The sequence below is a fragment of the Cygnus olor genome, chromosome 4, assembly GCF_009769625.2.
Source record: "Cygnus olor isolate bCygOlo1 chromosome 4, bCygOlo1.pri.v2, whole genome shotgun sequence".
Lineage (NCBI taxonomy): Eukaryota > Metazoa > Chordata > Aves > Anseriformes > Anatidae > Cygnus > Cygnus olor.
This window is the reverse complement of record NC_049172.1, coordinates 53,338,921-53,355,046: the sequence shown is the minus strand read 5'-3', so window position 1 is coordinate 53,355,046 and position 16,126 is coordinate 53,338,921. Positions and strand designations below refer to the sequence as shown.

General features: G+C 42.6%; 1 protein-coding gene across 1 annotated transcript; it reads left to right on the top strand.

Moving 5' to 3' along the window:
* The first annotated feature begins 512 nt into the window (after positions 1-512).
* CHRNA9 (cholinergic receptor nicotinic alpha 9 subunit) lies at positions 513-11,497 on the top strand. The gene is made up of 5 exons (XM_040556449.1): positions 513-1,867; positions 2,962-3,107; positions 3,892-4,046; positions 4,616-5,148; positions 5,434-11,497. The coding sequence occupies exons 1-5, from the start codon at positions 1,798-1,800 to the stop codon at positions 5,988-5,990; spliced, it is 1,461 nt and encodes a 486-aa protein (XP_040412383.1). The 5' UTR covers positions 513-1,797; the 3' UTR covers positions 5,991-11,497.
* Positions 11,498-16,126: the final 4,629 nt, after the last annotated feature.

Below are 16,126 nucleotides of genomic sequence, written 5' to 3'. Positions count from 1 at the left end.
CTGACAAAAATGATAAACTAGGCTCAAGGTATCACCTGAGAAAGCACTGATGTGACAGTATCCCCCCCCAAACCCTTTTGTCTCTAACTTTTGTCACCTGACAGCGTACACCTTTTTACCCACAGAAAAAGCCAGTTATCACGTGCTGCCTAAGGGCTGCTCTGACCTTCTTGACTTCTAAATTGTTTTCCATTTTTCCCCCTTTTGACAAGTAACTGAAGTGATGGAGATGGATTTCGTTACAGGTGCTTTGACTGAAATTACTTAGTGCTTACCTATTGAACTTGGCCATAAATGTCACTGATTTACAGACCCCGCTAAAGTGCAGATGTTATCCAGTGACTGGTACTTGTACTGCATTTATGTTACAAGGATTTGGTAGGAGGGGGGCTGCAGGGGTGGCCTCTGTGAGCAGAGCCCAGCAGCTGCCCCAGGTCAGATCAGAGCCACCTCTAGCTGGCTCCAAAAGGGACCTGCTGCTGGCCTGAGCCAAGCCAGAGAGTGACCCTGGTTGGGCCTCTGGTGGAGCAGGTTTAAAAAGGTAAAACCACCACAGTGCTCTTATATAGAAATCGTGTGTGTGAAGGGATCAATTTCCTTTTAGCCAAAGGAATGCACAAGAGTAAAACAGCAGTATTTTTTGTGTGTATCTGAACTGTTCTGGAACAATTCTTTTTTTACTGGTAGTTCATCCTGTCTTTTCATCTGTCCATTTTAATGACTTTTGCTACCTGTCCCAATAGGATGGAAAAGATGTGCTGCAGTATACAATGAGGAGGGATTGGATTCATCTATATGGAAAGGAGGAAGTCACCTCCTCTTGTTTGTGAGAAACTGTAAGAAAATGCCTGCGATGCCAGGAAACAACTCAGCAGAAACAACTCAGCAATATGAGGAATATAGGCAGAGCTAACAGTGAGCTGGCTATCTGGGTAGAAGGGAGGCCAGCTGTGGTATCGCTTTACAGTCACACTTCTCTCCTGTGAGTCTTTTTGCTAAATGCAAGAGCTGTTCCAGTGATTCCGTAATCATTTGTAAACCCTGTTTAAGCTCACCTGGGAAATTGTACTATGTTGGGAAATAGCGTTTTATCTACAGAATCCAGTTCTGCTCCTGATTCCTGTGCCGTGGACTGATCACGGAGTTGTCTGTGCCAGTGGAAGCTTTAGCTTGCAGCTGTATTGTGCTTCTGCAAACCTTGCCTGTGCTGTCAGACTTGGCAGTTGCTGTAGCTGCATATCTTACGCGTGGTGTCACTTTGGTAGGTAGAAACACTTCTGTCCATATGCGAGCAGGTAGGCTGTGGTTTTTGCTATGTGACACGTTGGATGTGTGGTGCTTGGTGTAACCACACCAACTAAACTACTGAGGCAGATCTTACTGCTTTTTTTTTGGTGAGGGTTCATAGGTTCACTGGACTGGTGTTGAGAAGCTATTGCTGAACATAAGGGCAGTAAAACTTGGCCCAATGAAGAAATGAGAAATGTCCAATCTGTGAAGAAACCTCATCTTATTTGTAGTGAGAAATGCAATGGACCACAGTTTTCCTGCTGTTATCCCATCTGTTTGTTGTCTTGCACAGTGTTAGCTTCAAGGAGGCAGCTCTCAGGTTACGGGGAGAGGGAGGGTTCATCAGAGCCCCAGGCAGCTGCAGGAGCTGAGACCATTGCTCCAGGACACTGACAGCTGCTGAGGGAGGACTGAGTTGTTTCTAGCTGCTTATCAGTGCTGCAGCAACTTTGTGTTGCTGTGCAACTTGTGTTTTGTTATAGTTTTGGATGGTGAGAAGGTCCAGAAATGAAGAGAAAAAGTCCATCCTCCTTTTATGTCTCTCTCTGGTTGCTGTTCACAGCCGTGATGCCTCAAGGTGAGAAATACTCCTTGGTAGTTTGTGTTGTATTGGCATTTATTTTATTCAGGTAGGAGCTGGTGTCCTGATGCATCCTATATGGTTGAGCTCCAGAAGTCCCCTTCATCTGCTTTTTTTTTTTTTTTGTCTTACTGATGCATAGACAGAATGAATGATCATGTACAGCCAGGTAGATCCAAATGCTCCTTGTGAAGCTTTGATTTGTTAGGATTTCTTTTTCATCAGGAAGGTTTACTTTGAACTCTGATAAGTCCAGGAAGTCACCGTGAGTCACCAGAGAGCAATGTCCTCCATAGCACTCGTTTCCTGTGTTGTGCCAGCTGGCATTTGCACAAGTCTTGTGAAGGTTACCGTACTTGTCCTTTGCTTGCAGAAATGTGTGAATTTGTCTAAAGGTAATGCAGACACTGCCTAGAGAAACGGTGATGCACAAAGCAGTGTGGACCAGCAAAAGTGTGGTAAATCTGAAATTTTAGTGGAATATCCATAGGAAGTCTGGATAGCAAGAAATACATGGTTTGGGAAAGATGTTAGTCCAAGGATGTGTTCATACCTCATGTAGTTGTCAAGTTGTGAAGAAAAGCAGCTTAGACTTCTTCCAAGTGCTGTTTGTTGTTGTTTTTTAAAAATAGGGCAGCGGGAGGGTAAATTCTGAAAGTAGCATGAATCTATCAGTGCTGCATTTAAGGAGACATCACAAGCCATTAGCCAGGGAGCAGGTTTGACTTCAGGCTTGGCTTCTAATTTTAGCTTAGCAGATGCGTGACTCTAAGCCAATAATCTCTATGCCTATGAAAGAAATCAGTAAAATAGAAGTAATGATACTTTCAAAAATGGTAGGAATCTCTGGATAGAGAGGTTTTTTTTTTTTCAGTGGGTGTGAAAAGCTAAAGCTAGCTATTCATTTACTACAGGTGAATGCTGTCTTTATTTGAATAACTTCATCGGGTTTACTCTGTTTTTGCACTAAATGATACTCTACGATATGTGAATGATAAATACAGCAAATACTGTTTGAAGCTATAGAAAAAGGCTATCTTCTGATATTGCTCAGTGCTTAATCTGATGTACTGAACAAATGTGTTATCTAGCTGTAGAATCAGCCAAAGGAAAATATGCTCACAAGCTGTTCAATGACCTGTTTGAAGACTATTCAAATGCTCTAAGACCAGTGGAAGACACAGATAAAGTGCTGAATGTTACCCTTCAGATAACATTGTCCCAAATTAAAGACATGGTGAGTAAAAATGCAGTTCTGTTTTTCTGAATGTGTACAGGAGTGTGTCAACCGTAAACTTGCTTGGAGTGGGAAAGCAACTTAAATTTTGTTGTGACAACTTCAGTAATGCTTCCTCACAAGGGTCATGTTCTCTGGTTCTTAATAGAATCTTATGTGATTGCAATGCTAGGATTTCCATTACATATCTACAGACATAGCTGCTGAATTGCAAAGACTTCGTAGTTTTAGTTAGATGTTTGCATTGTAGCATTCAGGCAACTTTTGCTATTAAATAAAAAGAGCAAACGCTCTTTCTAGGAAGCAATTAATTTCTTGTAAACTTCCTATTTTAGCCTTTAACTTCTTATAACTTTGGTTCAGCCAGATATGCTTTTAAGGCAAAAGAGATGTGTCTGGAAGGAGAATGGAAAATCACTTCTGATTTGTGAATCAACAAGCTTTCAGAGTTTTGGACTGAATTTTGTCAGCTGTTTGGTATTCTGAAGCTGGCAAAAGAAAACTCATGAGATATTAAGAGCCTTAGACAGCTGTGATTAAAGCTTGGGAGGGTGCAGGGAAAAAGAATCGTCCTCTAGGGGAGGAAGGCTTGGCCAAGAGAGAAATTGAATACAGAAGTCCCCTCCACACTGTATAGTATATGTACCTGTCTGAGGTGCTGTTGTGGCCTGTCAGTATTCTGGCCAGTTTTGAGTATTGCTTTAAAGTTACACAACAAATGCTGTCAGCATCTAAGATGTACTTTTTTCACCTTCAGCTAGAAATATTTCTATTTTTTATGCAGGATGAAAGGAACCAAATTTTGACAGCTTACTTATGGATTCGACAAAGCTGGTATGATGCATACCTCAAATGGGACAAGGATAAATACGATGGGTTGGATTCTATCAGGATTCCAAGCAATTTGGTCTGGAGGCCAGATATTGTCCTATATAACAAGTGAGTGAGGCTGGAGAGAATCGGCTCGAATGTGTGTGTGAAAGAGGGGGTAGAAGGAGAAATGACCCGTGGAGCCTCAACTTTCATCAAATCACTTTGCCTTAGGAAGGGATATATTTGTTGTCTTAATATTTGTTGTTGAACATCTAAATATTTTGCAAAAAAGTCATAGGATTGTTTGAGGATTGATCCAGCTTCCTTGGTTGCACTGGGAGTTGAACACCTCTCTCCCCCCAGCGATCTGAAGTGCTTTCTGCAGAAGCTTCTGAAGAGCTCTAGAAGATTGTGTGCACAAGAAGGTGGTATGCAAAGGCTCCGTAACTTGTCTACTCTCCCAGGCCAGTAATGAACAGCAGATTATCATAATTTTTGAATATCCCACTGTGTCAGTGGTACTTGTAAATAATATAGTTAATAGTCAGTTCTTAATAAAAATCAGTGTAAATAAATAATATGGTTTCAGAAGCATGCTTTTAATGGTGTGAAGCGAGGGTCTCCTCCTGACTCTCCCCAGCCTACACGCTAAGTTGCTGCATGTCAATCCTGACTGTCACTTTCCTGTCTTTTAGGGCTGACGATGACTTTTCAGAACCAGTGAATACTAATGTTGTGTTGAGATATGATGGAAAAATCACTTGGGATGCACCTGCTATCACAAAGAGCTCATGTGTAGTGGATGTATCTTATTTTCCTTTTGACAGCCAGCAGTGCAACCTTACGTTTGGTTCCTGGACCTATAATGGTAATCAGGTAGACATCATCAATTCTCTTGATAGTGGTGACCTTTCTGACTTCATAGAAGATGTGGAATGGGAGATTCATGGCATGCCAGCGGTTAAGAATGTAATCACTTACGGCTGCTGCTCTGAGCCTTATCCAGATGTAACATTCACACTGATTTTGAAAAGGAAGTCGTCTTTCTACATATTTAATCTGTTGCTTCCTTGCATTTTGATCTCTTTCCTCGCCCCACTGGGATTCTACCTCCCTGCAGACTCTGGAGAAAAAGTGTCACTAGGCGTTACGGTTCTTCTTGCTCTGACCGTGTTCCAGCTTATGGTTGCAGAGATCATGCCTCCCTCTGAAAATGTACCTTTGATAGGTGAGCTTTACGTGCTTTAAACGTGGCTTTATATGCTTTAAGCATTTTTTACAATGCTAATTCAATAGTCACTCATCTGATAAAGGCATACCTGTAATGAGTATGAGGTTTTACTTTAATACTTTAATCTATATTCTTATATGGTAATTGTTATCCAAATACAGAGTATCAGGGTGATTAAAATTTGGTTTCACTTGCACTTATGTTTATCATTATGTTGTCACATTATTTCTGCACTGATTTTTTAGGGTAGCATCTTTAATATCATTTTATTTTGTGTTCCAGGCAAGTATTACATAGCAACTATGACCATGATCACAGCTTCCACTGCGCTGACGATCATTATCATGAATGTCCATCACTGTGGCTCAGAAGCGAAGCCTGTTCCCCAGTGGGCCAGGGTGGTTATCTTGGACTACATGTCAAAAATCTTTTTTGTGTATGATGTGGGTGAGAACTGTACAAGTCCACAAAGAGAGAAGGAGCAAGAACATAAGTTAGAGGGGGATGATGTGTGTCGGGGGGGAGACAAAGAGGTAAGGAGTCAACTTTCCAACAGAAATGATGACAGTGATCTCAAGGAGAAGCTGAATGGAAATTTGAATAAAAGCTGTGGAGTTCATGGTGAAGATATTAGGGAGAATGTTAATTGCTGTTCCTGTTACAAAATGCTGATAAAAAATATCGAGTACATTGCTAACTGTGTTCGAGACCATAAAGCAAACCGGGCCAAAGGAATTGAGTGGAAAAAAGTAGCAAAAGTGATGGACAGGTTTTTCATGTGGATTTTTTTTATCATGGTGTTTTTTATGAGTGTGCTGATCATTGGGAAAGCAGCTTAACTGCAGATGAACACATTCGTTTTGTAGGTATGAATGAATGTACTGGGTTAGCTCGTTTCAGTGGAGCTGTGGGGTAGGTGTGCTTCTGAGATCTTTGTGTCTTCTGTTCTGTAACAATAAACTGGCTCAGTAGGCTGCAACGGCACGTTGAGACATTGCTCAGCTGACGGCTTTATTAGTGGCTTTCATTGTGTTTTAATATGAGTGCAGCCCCGGTGGGGCTTGCTGGATGAGCAGTGTGTGCTCCGTCTTAACGAATGGTGGCCATGACTGCAGGCTGATCGGGGGAGCAATGCAGTGGTGGAGCAGACAGCCTAGCAGGGAGCACTCTATTCTGAGGGCTGCACCTTGTAACTTGGCTGGCCTTTTCTCTCTGCCAGAACAAAATCGGGGTATTTTTGAGATTGTGATGGAACCTGGAATTAATCTCTTCATGGCATTGCCTTTTTTTCCTTTTTTAGCTTGCCTTCCTAAGTTAGCTTATTTCGTTAATGGCTTTTTCTGGTCATTGTTCATGTCTGCTCGTAGGCTCTGCCTGTCTGTCTTGCTCGATGGTGTGCCTTTCACTTCTGCTACCATTGAGTATACCTCTAAATATGACGGTACCTTGATTTACCTTTTAATCATCTCCTGCTGCTAAATACTGCTTCATTGTTACTACAGGCACAGTAAGCCAGAATGACAGGACTTATTCCTCACCAAGTCACAGGGCCTCTCCTCCATTCTCTTCCTTCTGATTCTACCATTAGGAAGGGCTTCTCATCCTCCCTAGTTATTTCATTGCCCTGGACATTTGTGCAAAATGGGCCTTTAAATGTCAACTGTGAGACTGTTAAAATAGTCTGTGTCTGTCCAGTCTCTGCTCATTTTATTGACCTTGACCGATGCTCACCCCATGTGTCTGTTACCCGGTTTTGAATCACAGAATCAGAGAATCACTAAGGTTGGAAGGGACCTCTGGAGATCACCTAGTCCAACCCCCCTGCTCAAGCAGGGTCACCTAGAGCAGGTTGCACAGGATCACGTCCAGGCGGGTTTTGAATATCTCCAGAGAAGCAGACTCAACAACCTCTCTGGGCAGCCTGTTCCAGTGCTCTGTCACTCTCACAGTACAGAAGTGTTCCACATATTCAGATGGACCTTCCTGTGTTTTGGTTTGTTCCCGTTGCTTATCTCTGGGCACCACCAAAGAGTCTGGCCCCATTGTCTCCCCTAAGATATTTATATGCGTTGATGAGATCCCCTCTCAGTCTTCTCCAGGCTGAATAGGCCCAGCTCTCTCAGCCTTTCCTCATTTGAGAGATGCTCCAGTCCCCTACTCATCTTCACAGCCCTCTGCTGGACTCTCTCCAGGAGCTCCATGTCCCTCTTGTACTGGGGAGCCCAGAACTGGAGACAGTACTCCAGTGTGACCTCACCGGGGCTGAGCAGAGGGGGAGGATCGTCTCTCAACCTGCTGGGAACACTTTTCCTAATGCACCCCAGGATACCATTGGCCTTCTTGGCCACAAGGGGACATTGCTGTCTCATGGTTAACCTGCTGTCCACCAGGACTCCCAGGTTTTTTCCTGCAGAGCTGCTTTCCAGCAGGTCATCCCCCAACCTGTACTAGTGCACGGGGTTATTCCTCCCAGGTGCAGAACCCTGCACTTGCTTTTGTTGAACCTCGGGAGGTTCCTCTCTGCCAAACTCTCCAGCCTGGCCAGGTCCCTCTGAATGGCAATGCAGCACTGTGGTGGATCAGCCACTCCTGGTTTTGTATCAGCAGTAAATGTGCTGAGGGTGCACTCTTGTCCCTTCATCCAGGTCATTGATGAGTAAGTCGGACAGGACTGGACCCAGCACAGCCCACCGGGGGACACAGCTACAGGCCTCCAGCTAGACTGTGCAGCTGAGCACAGCCCTCTGAGCTCTGCCATCCAGCCAGTTCTCAGTCCACCTCACTGGCTGCTCATCTAAATGTACTTAAATTATAAGCTGTCTAGAGGAATGCCAAGGTTGCTTTGCGCATTACTTAGCACAAAAGCATGATCTTACAGCACTATCATTAAAGTAGCGCCGTAATCAACACATTCCCTGTTCAACACCTTGCTACTTAAGCCTACATGAATGTGTTTGCTGACAACACTGAAAAGCCCTCTCCTCTGTGCTAATTTCTTTTAACCCCTCAGACAAAAGTTCCAGAAGATGTTTCATGGTAAAGTGAGAAGCTTAAAAGCCCAGGCATGCCCTTGGCAGATAAATTGCTTTTACAAAGCACCCTGAAGTTTGAAACCATGATATTCTAGATGCAGTGGGAGAGGCAGAAGGACACTGTAATGGATCCCAGTCAAAAGTTCATGTGATAAAATGAGTTTTCATAACTGTTGCAGTTAATAGGAGCACACCTGTGAAGCTGTAACTTAAGAGTGAGGAGTCAAAATGGCAAAGCGATGCAGTTGTCATGGCCAAATTTATTGAAAGGGATTTGTAGTTATTGTTATTATGTAAATGATGCATTGAATTCTCAATGCCAGGTTTTCTTTTGTGTGGAATAATTAATGCTGTAAGCTTATCTGGATTCTCATACATAATGCAAGCTTTAAAGTCCAGGTTCTAATGTAAAGATAAACTGGGTGGCTAGCCAAGAATAAACTCAGTATGTGGAAAAAGTCTCAAGTGTATTCCCTATATATTATCAGCTTCCAGTCAACTGGGGTAACTTTGAATATCTGCTTTAGAAACCAAGCTGTTCATTCTCCCTGTGCAGAAGAATGGTTGCAGACATTTGCCATGGAGCTCAGGGTTTGACATTTATACTGCCTCTTTTAGGAAACTGATTTGTTCTTTGTTGTGGAAAAAAGATATTGTCCCCAAAGCCTGGGGAGTGAAGTATTTAAAGATAAAGGTAAGGTATTCAGAACATGAGTCTTCACGGTGGAGAAGAAATGGCTGAGGGAGTGTTTGTCCAAGGCTTATGGGTGGTATAAAGAAAATAGAGTTACTGTTTACTGTCTCTTCCACTTCAGGAACCAGGTGCATCAAATATACTGCGAGACAGCGGATGGGACTGACTGTATACTATGTGTGAGAAGGCTGAGGAACTCCTTGCAACAGAATTTGTGAATGCTAAAAGACTGTGTGGATTTAAAGAGATGGGGAGAAATGGAAGAAAAATCTCTCAGGGTACAACTAAATATAGTCATGAAGTGTTGAAAGCTAGAGCAGTGTTTTTAGGAATTCAGTACTGCATATTCTTCTGTGCTCTTTATCCCGTATGTTTCAAGAATTCAGGTGTTACGTTATAAGCGTGTTTCATCCTATGGTTGACAAAGCTTTGCTCTGACCCTGCCAGAAGTATGGGAAATATCTGAGAGCTGTTTCTCAAGAAATGCAGGAGTTTGGCAAGAACTCCTGATTGTTCAGGTTTGTCTTTGTTTGAGAAACAGAAGACCTGTAATTTAATATTTTAGGAGATGGGAAGGGGAGAGCATGGGGCGAGGGAATTCCCTCATTTCCCTTTAAAGCCAGGAAGAATCCATCTACTCTCTCATTTTAAAAATTTCTGTTACCTGTTGAAAATAATGTGGTGACTCTTGTTTTTGTTCTTAAAATCTTTTCATCAACAACAGGATATAAGACTGAAGGTGGCCTCTGTACTTTGTGTGCAACCACCTCTTTTGTACTTGCAGACAGAGTGAATAACCTAGAGATCATTTAAAGGAGCAGAGCAAACTGAACATCTCTTTTCTCACCGACTGTGAAGTCCACTAAGAAGTAGTCACTATTTTTTGCTAGAGGCAAATCCAGTTGGATGGAAGGAACAAATGCAAATTAAAAATTCATTGTCTCCAGATCCCATGCCTGTCTGTTCAACAGGCATTTGGACAATGCCCTCATGAATCTGCTTTAGCTTTTGGTTAGTGATGATCTTTGAAGGTCCCTTCCAACTGCACTGTATTCTAAGATCTCCTTTCTGCACAGTGGCAGTGAACCATTCTGTTTATACATTGCTTGCAGTAAGGAATAAATGAGATATCAGGTGCCCCAGCTCAGGCTCATTCTTCTCTGTTTCTTTTCAAATATGTTACAGCATTTAATTCCTAATTCTCTGAATTCCTTTAATTCTCTGAAGACCTGCAAAGCCAACAATGATACACTGCAATTGTTCCATTAGCTTAATGGAACTATTTTAAGCCATCCTCCCATTTGGCTACACTCGTGGATTTATGAGACTGGTATCTAAATGCTATCCAGTTCAGCCGCTTGGGAACCATTTGATGGCAGTGTGCAATGAATATTAAATAAAAGATGAAGGCATATTAACTTCCATATTAAATTTTGGGAGCTGTCAGGAGTACAATGTGTTAAGTTCAGCTACCATAAAGGTGAGTTTCGAGCAGTGCAGCCTGCCTTCTGGTTACCTGGGCTGCAGGGACAGACCTCGCAAGCAGGCTAGTGGTGCATTCAATCACATATTTTCTTGGTCATGTGGGGTCCTGTGTTTGTCTGCCCATGACAGCGCTGCATCTCCAGCTGAAGTTCCAGCTATTGTGATTGAGAAGACAATTCAGGGATACCTTTGCAACAGGACAACAATATAAATATCCAAATGCAGCTGTTGAAGGAGATAACAGTTGATGGGGAGCACAGCAGGGTGGAAAACATGGGTGTGTTTAATTCCAGATGTACAGAACTGTTATGCCTTGGTCTGTTTTTGGGCACTTCTTCAGAGTAGAAAGCAAATCTAGTGAACATCTGGAAAGAACAAATCAAGATAAAAGGCAGCTGCAGTTTTAAAGAGAAGAGTTTTTCATTCTAGTTCCTGAAAATGTTTGTTTTAAATGTGATTCGGTTTAAATGTGATTCAGTCCTACTACCTTCTAAATAACCTACCTAGAACTGTGTTGAGTTTTTTTTCTGGGTAATGCGTATTCTCTGCTTTGTCTGCAATTCTGAACATTTATTCTTTGCCAGGATATGGACCTTACAACGTTCATATATGTACTCCTTTTTTTTCTATTGCAAAAGAACTCGAAACAAATTTTTATATGCTATTATTTTTATCAGCCTTCACTGAAAATTATTTTATCTATGGTGTTGGGAGTTGCACGGGGACTATGCTAAAGACTGGCTTGTGTTCCCTTTGGTCTGTCACTACATTGGTTTGTGTTACTCTAAATGCAGTGACAGAGCTGGCAAAGGAAGAAGAGCATTGGAGAAAAAAATACATATTTTTTATTGCTTAAATGTAACCCATATGATTGTAGGCAGAGCTTCAGTGAATAAAACGAGTAAATTAGGATTCACTGTATTTGCTTTCTGTGTCACCACTAATAAAATTTGATTGATAATGGTCTTAAATACTATGTAATAATAACATATTCTGTTTCTGTTTGCTTGTGCATTCTCCATTAACGTGTTTAAGTGCATGTTAGCAGGAAATGATTGAGCCAGTATAATGTGAACAAATAAAGAAAGGCATTGTGATTAATGCATGCATGCATGGTTGTATCGTTAGTGTACCATAGGCAAGTAGTAGGTCTGGCTGCTTTATTCATTCTGTGTTTTTGGTTCTAGCTGAATGTTACCAAACTGCTCACTGCGTTTCAGTGACAGAGGAGTGGCTGTTGTTAGCGTTTTGTTAGTGTCATGCTTGTGTGTCCAAGCTTGCAGCGGCTTGTGATGGAAAGGTGAGACCACCTGAGGAGCCACTGTCACCTCATACCATCCCACCCTGTCCCTCTGCGTGGTTCCAGCAGGTGTGTCTAGGGGCCCTCAACTGCATGAAGATTTTCTCTCACAGAGTCTGGAAGGTTGACTTCTCTGGGGATACCTCGCTGTCTTAAGTTCCCTCTAGCACCCATGTGTATTCAGATCCATTTTCTGTCCATCTCACAGGCCTTTTCACAGGCAGTTGATAGATGTGCTTCCTCCACAGGACACCCGACATGGTTCAGAGCTGTCCAAATATGTCATGTGCTGGAGTTAGGCCTATTTTTGTTCATCATGTTAATGGTTTAGGTGGCTGCCAGTGAGAGGTGAGTGAAACTTGGGTTGCTGTTACCTACTGTTCTTAGCTCAGGGGTCTGGTGTTGAGATAAGGGCCACGCTTCATGTAGTCACAGTCACCTTCAGGTGCACAGCCTTAGTTCTGCTTTTGAATGCCATGTTCACTGCCCTGCAGAGGTTGTTTGAATTGGATCAAAGAGCATTTCTGAACACCACGGTTCAAAGTGGAATGGGTAGGACGTGCACTTACTTGGCACTGCACTGTTGAACCCACACATGACTCTCAGTGGTGCTTCTAGCCAGCAAGTTCTGTCACACAAGGACCGTTACCCTGGGACCCTGGGCTCCTGAGCTGACAGCAGCAAACCAGCCCAGAGCTCCTGCCCCATGTGCCTGTTCCTGGTTTAGGATGGCCCCTGCTCTCTTGGCTGTGCAGGCTCAGCAGTTTGTGAGGCTGGAAATGGCAAGGTTGATGGGAAGGTTAAGAAGAACCATAAAACAGCTGGGCCCAGCTGGGGTGAAGGGAGGAGAGGTGCAGGGTGACAGTGACAATGTCTGGGGCCCAGGCGTCTGCCAAAGAACTCAGCAACTTGCAAAAGCTCCTCTTGTGGAGACTTTTCGTCACCTAACTCCTGAGACCTCTAGGGGTCACACGAGTGCTGTTCTTGTTGCCTGGGCACTTCAAGGCAGTACTCGTGGGCAATTTTTAAAAATAAATGATTAAAAAATAAAATAAAAACAACCTCAAACCACCTGCACTTAACCATAGTTGTTTTCCTTTCTCTAAGAAGCAATGAGCAATGTAGACTTGGTGCCTTGTTAGTATGATTTCTCCTGCTGATAGCTTTTTATTAAGGTCTAGATAAATGAAGGAATGTATCCTATGAGACAGTGCAAAGGCTGCTGTTCTGAAAGGCAGTTTCTCCTCCTCAGAAGCTATGCTTTAATTTACAGACCCAGGGGCCAGTAGTCTTATGAACAGAACTGACTGGAGGTAGTCTGTTAGTCTCCAGAGTACTGGGCAATGAAGGCTTCGTGAGCAGTCCAGACTGTGGTCCCACACCTGATCGGGGCAGTCTGGCATAATGCTGAGACAAAGAGAAAATGCCTGCTGAAGGCATTGGGATCAGGTTAGCAGGAGATATGTTAACTTACAGTTTCTGACCAATGTCAAGTAGCCTGGAAAAACAGGTTTTGGGCAAATGGCTTTCTTCCACTGATCTTTCTTGACTGGACTGTCTCACTCTTAGCTCCTCAGTACTTGTCGTTCAGTCTTTATATCCTCTTGTGTGTGTGGAAAGAATCCTGTTATGGTATGGATATGGTCATAATCCAAGTCATAGGAATCAACTTTAGCCTCGTGGTACTGTTCTCTGCACCCTGTAAATGTGTCTCCTTGAGTTCAGTAATCATAAATGGTGGCTGGGTAGGGCAATGTCTCTGACATGGAAGAAAGGGATTGTTTGCTCTTGCTATTGATTTGCAGTAAATCTCATTCTCATCTTGCTGCAAATGTAATATTAACATGAAAAAGGGTCTCTTCTATATATGAGACTATCTTTATGTACAGTTAGGCTGAGGAAGGGAAAATCATTGAGGCAGTTCAATATTTGGCTTTAATTTCAAGAGATGGAAGCACTGATACGTGCCATTTGTAACTTCTGAACAAGTCAGAAAAAATGGAGCGGGATGTGTCATACAGAGGTTCCTGATTGTTCCGGCAGGTTCACTGTGGTAATCAGAGCCTGCACTTGCTCCTAGAGATGAAGGTTCTTCTCAAAATGCTGATTTAACCTTTCACTTCTGCATCAGACTGCAATCCTATGTTGGAACACAGCTGGAGAGCAGAGGCTGTTCAACTCAAATGAGGTAACAGGTATACTGAGACTGTTGGAGGTAATTTGGTCCAGTTCAAGTGGTCCTTGCTGATGCTCTAACCTTCTTCCAGGACACTGTTTCCAGCTACTCCCTGGAGGTGGTCCTCCTGAACCCAGCTTGGTGGGTGACTCCTTCCCCTTCCCTCTGGGCTACAAATATTGGTTTGCACTAGTTGGCTCAGAGATGGTTATTAGTACAGTCCAGGCCTGGAAATGTTACTGAGTGCTAACCCTAACGGGATCTGCTGCTGACAGGTCAGCTTGGGGAGCAGAACTTTTGTACAGCAGCAAAATGTATGTCACCATTCGTTTCTGTTGCACTGCAGCTGTTGAATTGCTGTTTTATAGCATGTATTTTCTTTAAAAACAAACAAGCAAAACCTCCAAACACAAAAGACATCCAGCCAGAACAGCAAGGTAATTATGAACCACGTCGGTATGAGTATTGGCTTAAATCCATTACATACACCAAACCCTGCCTATAGTAAAGAAACATAGGACAATTACTGATTTCAGAAATTCCTGTTCATACAGGACATGCAAAATATTAGAAGAGGTGAACTCAAAAGAGAGAAGTATCACAGGGATGGGACCTAAAATTGCAGGCTTTGTGTGTGGATATTGGGGCTTTATCACAGACTGGTGACAGCCAAAGGGCAGATTCACTGTGGTTTGACATATATTTTCAATGAGATGCTTCAGGATATTAAAAACGAGGCATCTAAATATCATTATATATCTGTACCAAGATCCTGCTGCTGGTGGTCTGGCTGGGATCGAGGCCACCGTTGTGGTTTGCCTTGCAGCAAGCACTCAGCAATTTTCTTGTAGTGTGTGTGTGTGAATAAACCACTCCAGAGGGGTGTGAATACAAAATACAACTTTGATGTTTTTTTGTTGTTGTTGCCTGATACATTTAGGGGGATGCTTAGCCAGGACAGTGTATATCGTGTTAGTAATTTCCCTACTTAACTATTAGAACTTAATTGTTTCTTATTTCCAGAGGTACTTTTTGATGGTTTAGAGAGATGGCACATGTAGAAATAGGGCACTGTGCTAGAATAGCTGCTTTGGCCAAGCTCAGGAGCCTGCAAAGAGGCTACCCACCATTAGTGCTTTAAATCGGAATCCAGTCAAAGCTGGCACCTGTGGGAGCCTGGTGCCCTGGGAGCAAGACCACCACTTTGGAGGTCTCCCAACAGCGTTTTGGGCTGTGCAGTTTTCACATGTTCACCCTTCAGGTGCACTCAGGTGTTACTGGTGAATAACCAAAGGCAATATTTATTAGAGATAAAAAAAAAATAAATCTCACAATGAATGAAATCTGCAGGAAAAGGGAAAAGAGCATTACTTTAATCCAGTAGGGGTTTGGGAGGGAGGTGGTTGCTCAGCAAAATCTGTCTTAGAATTTCTTTACTGTTTACCTGGTACTTGAGCTGCCTTTTTTTTTTTTTTTTTTTTTAATCACTCCTAGGGATTATGGTGTCTCACTGTAAGTATTATCTCTCCACAGAACTTTATCTATAACAAGTGATTTACCTAATTGCATGCTATTGAGAGAAACGAGTTTCATTCTGGTTCCAAGGTTCACTGTGAAACTGGGTGAAAAAGTATCTTATCAGGGATCTATACAGTCATTTGTAGTTTGCTCTTATTCCCTTAAATACTGTCCAGCAACTCTAGGTCCTATAAAAACTAGGTGACATTTTGTAAAATTCCTCCTATGAGAAGATCAATACCAATTCCTCTTGCTGCAGTCAGTGGCTGTAGCATAGCACTGTTGTTATACAGCGTAACTTCTGTCTTGGTTCTTCTGTTTCAGCCTCCCTGAGTTTAATGCTGGAGATTTATTACATGCTTTCTGTCTGGGTTAATTATTTTGGCCTCTGGATCTACTAATTGCCATTTGTAAATTTTTCTGGTTGTAAAGTTCACAAAGATAACTTGGCCTCTGTGGCTTAAACTCTTGGTACATTTCAGGTTATGAAAGGCAGTGCAGAAGTTTGCTGAGGTTCAGTAAGAAGAAAGATTATTTTGCCTTTGTAGAGCACTGCCATCTATTTTTTTCATGACATCTCAAACTCAGCTCAGGGTAGGAACCTATAATTTTAGTAGGACACAATCAGATGGTGGAAACAACTTTGCGTCAGACGTGAACCTGACCCTGAGCAGTCTGTTGTGTAGGATCATTTCCCTGCTTCCTGAAGAACACAGAACATTTCCAGACTGATGAAAAGGGAGTAAAGTCTGGAAACAAGGCAATGGTGT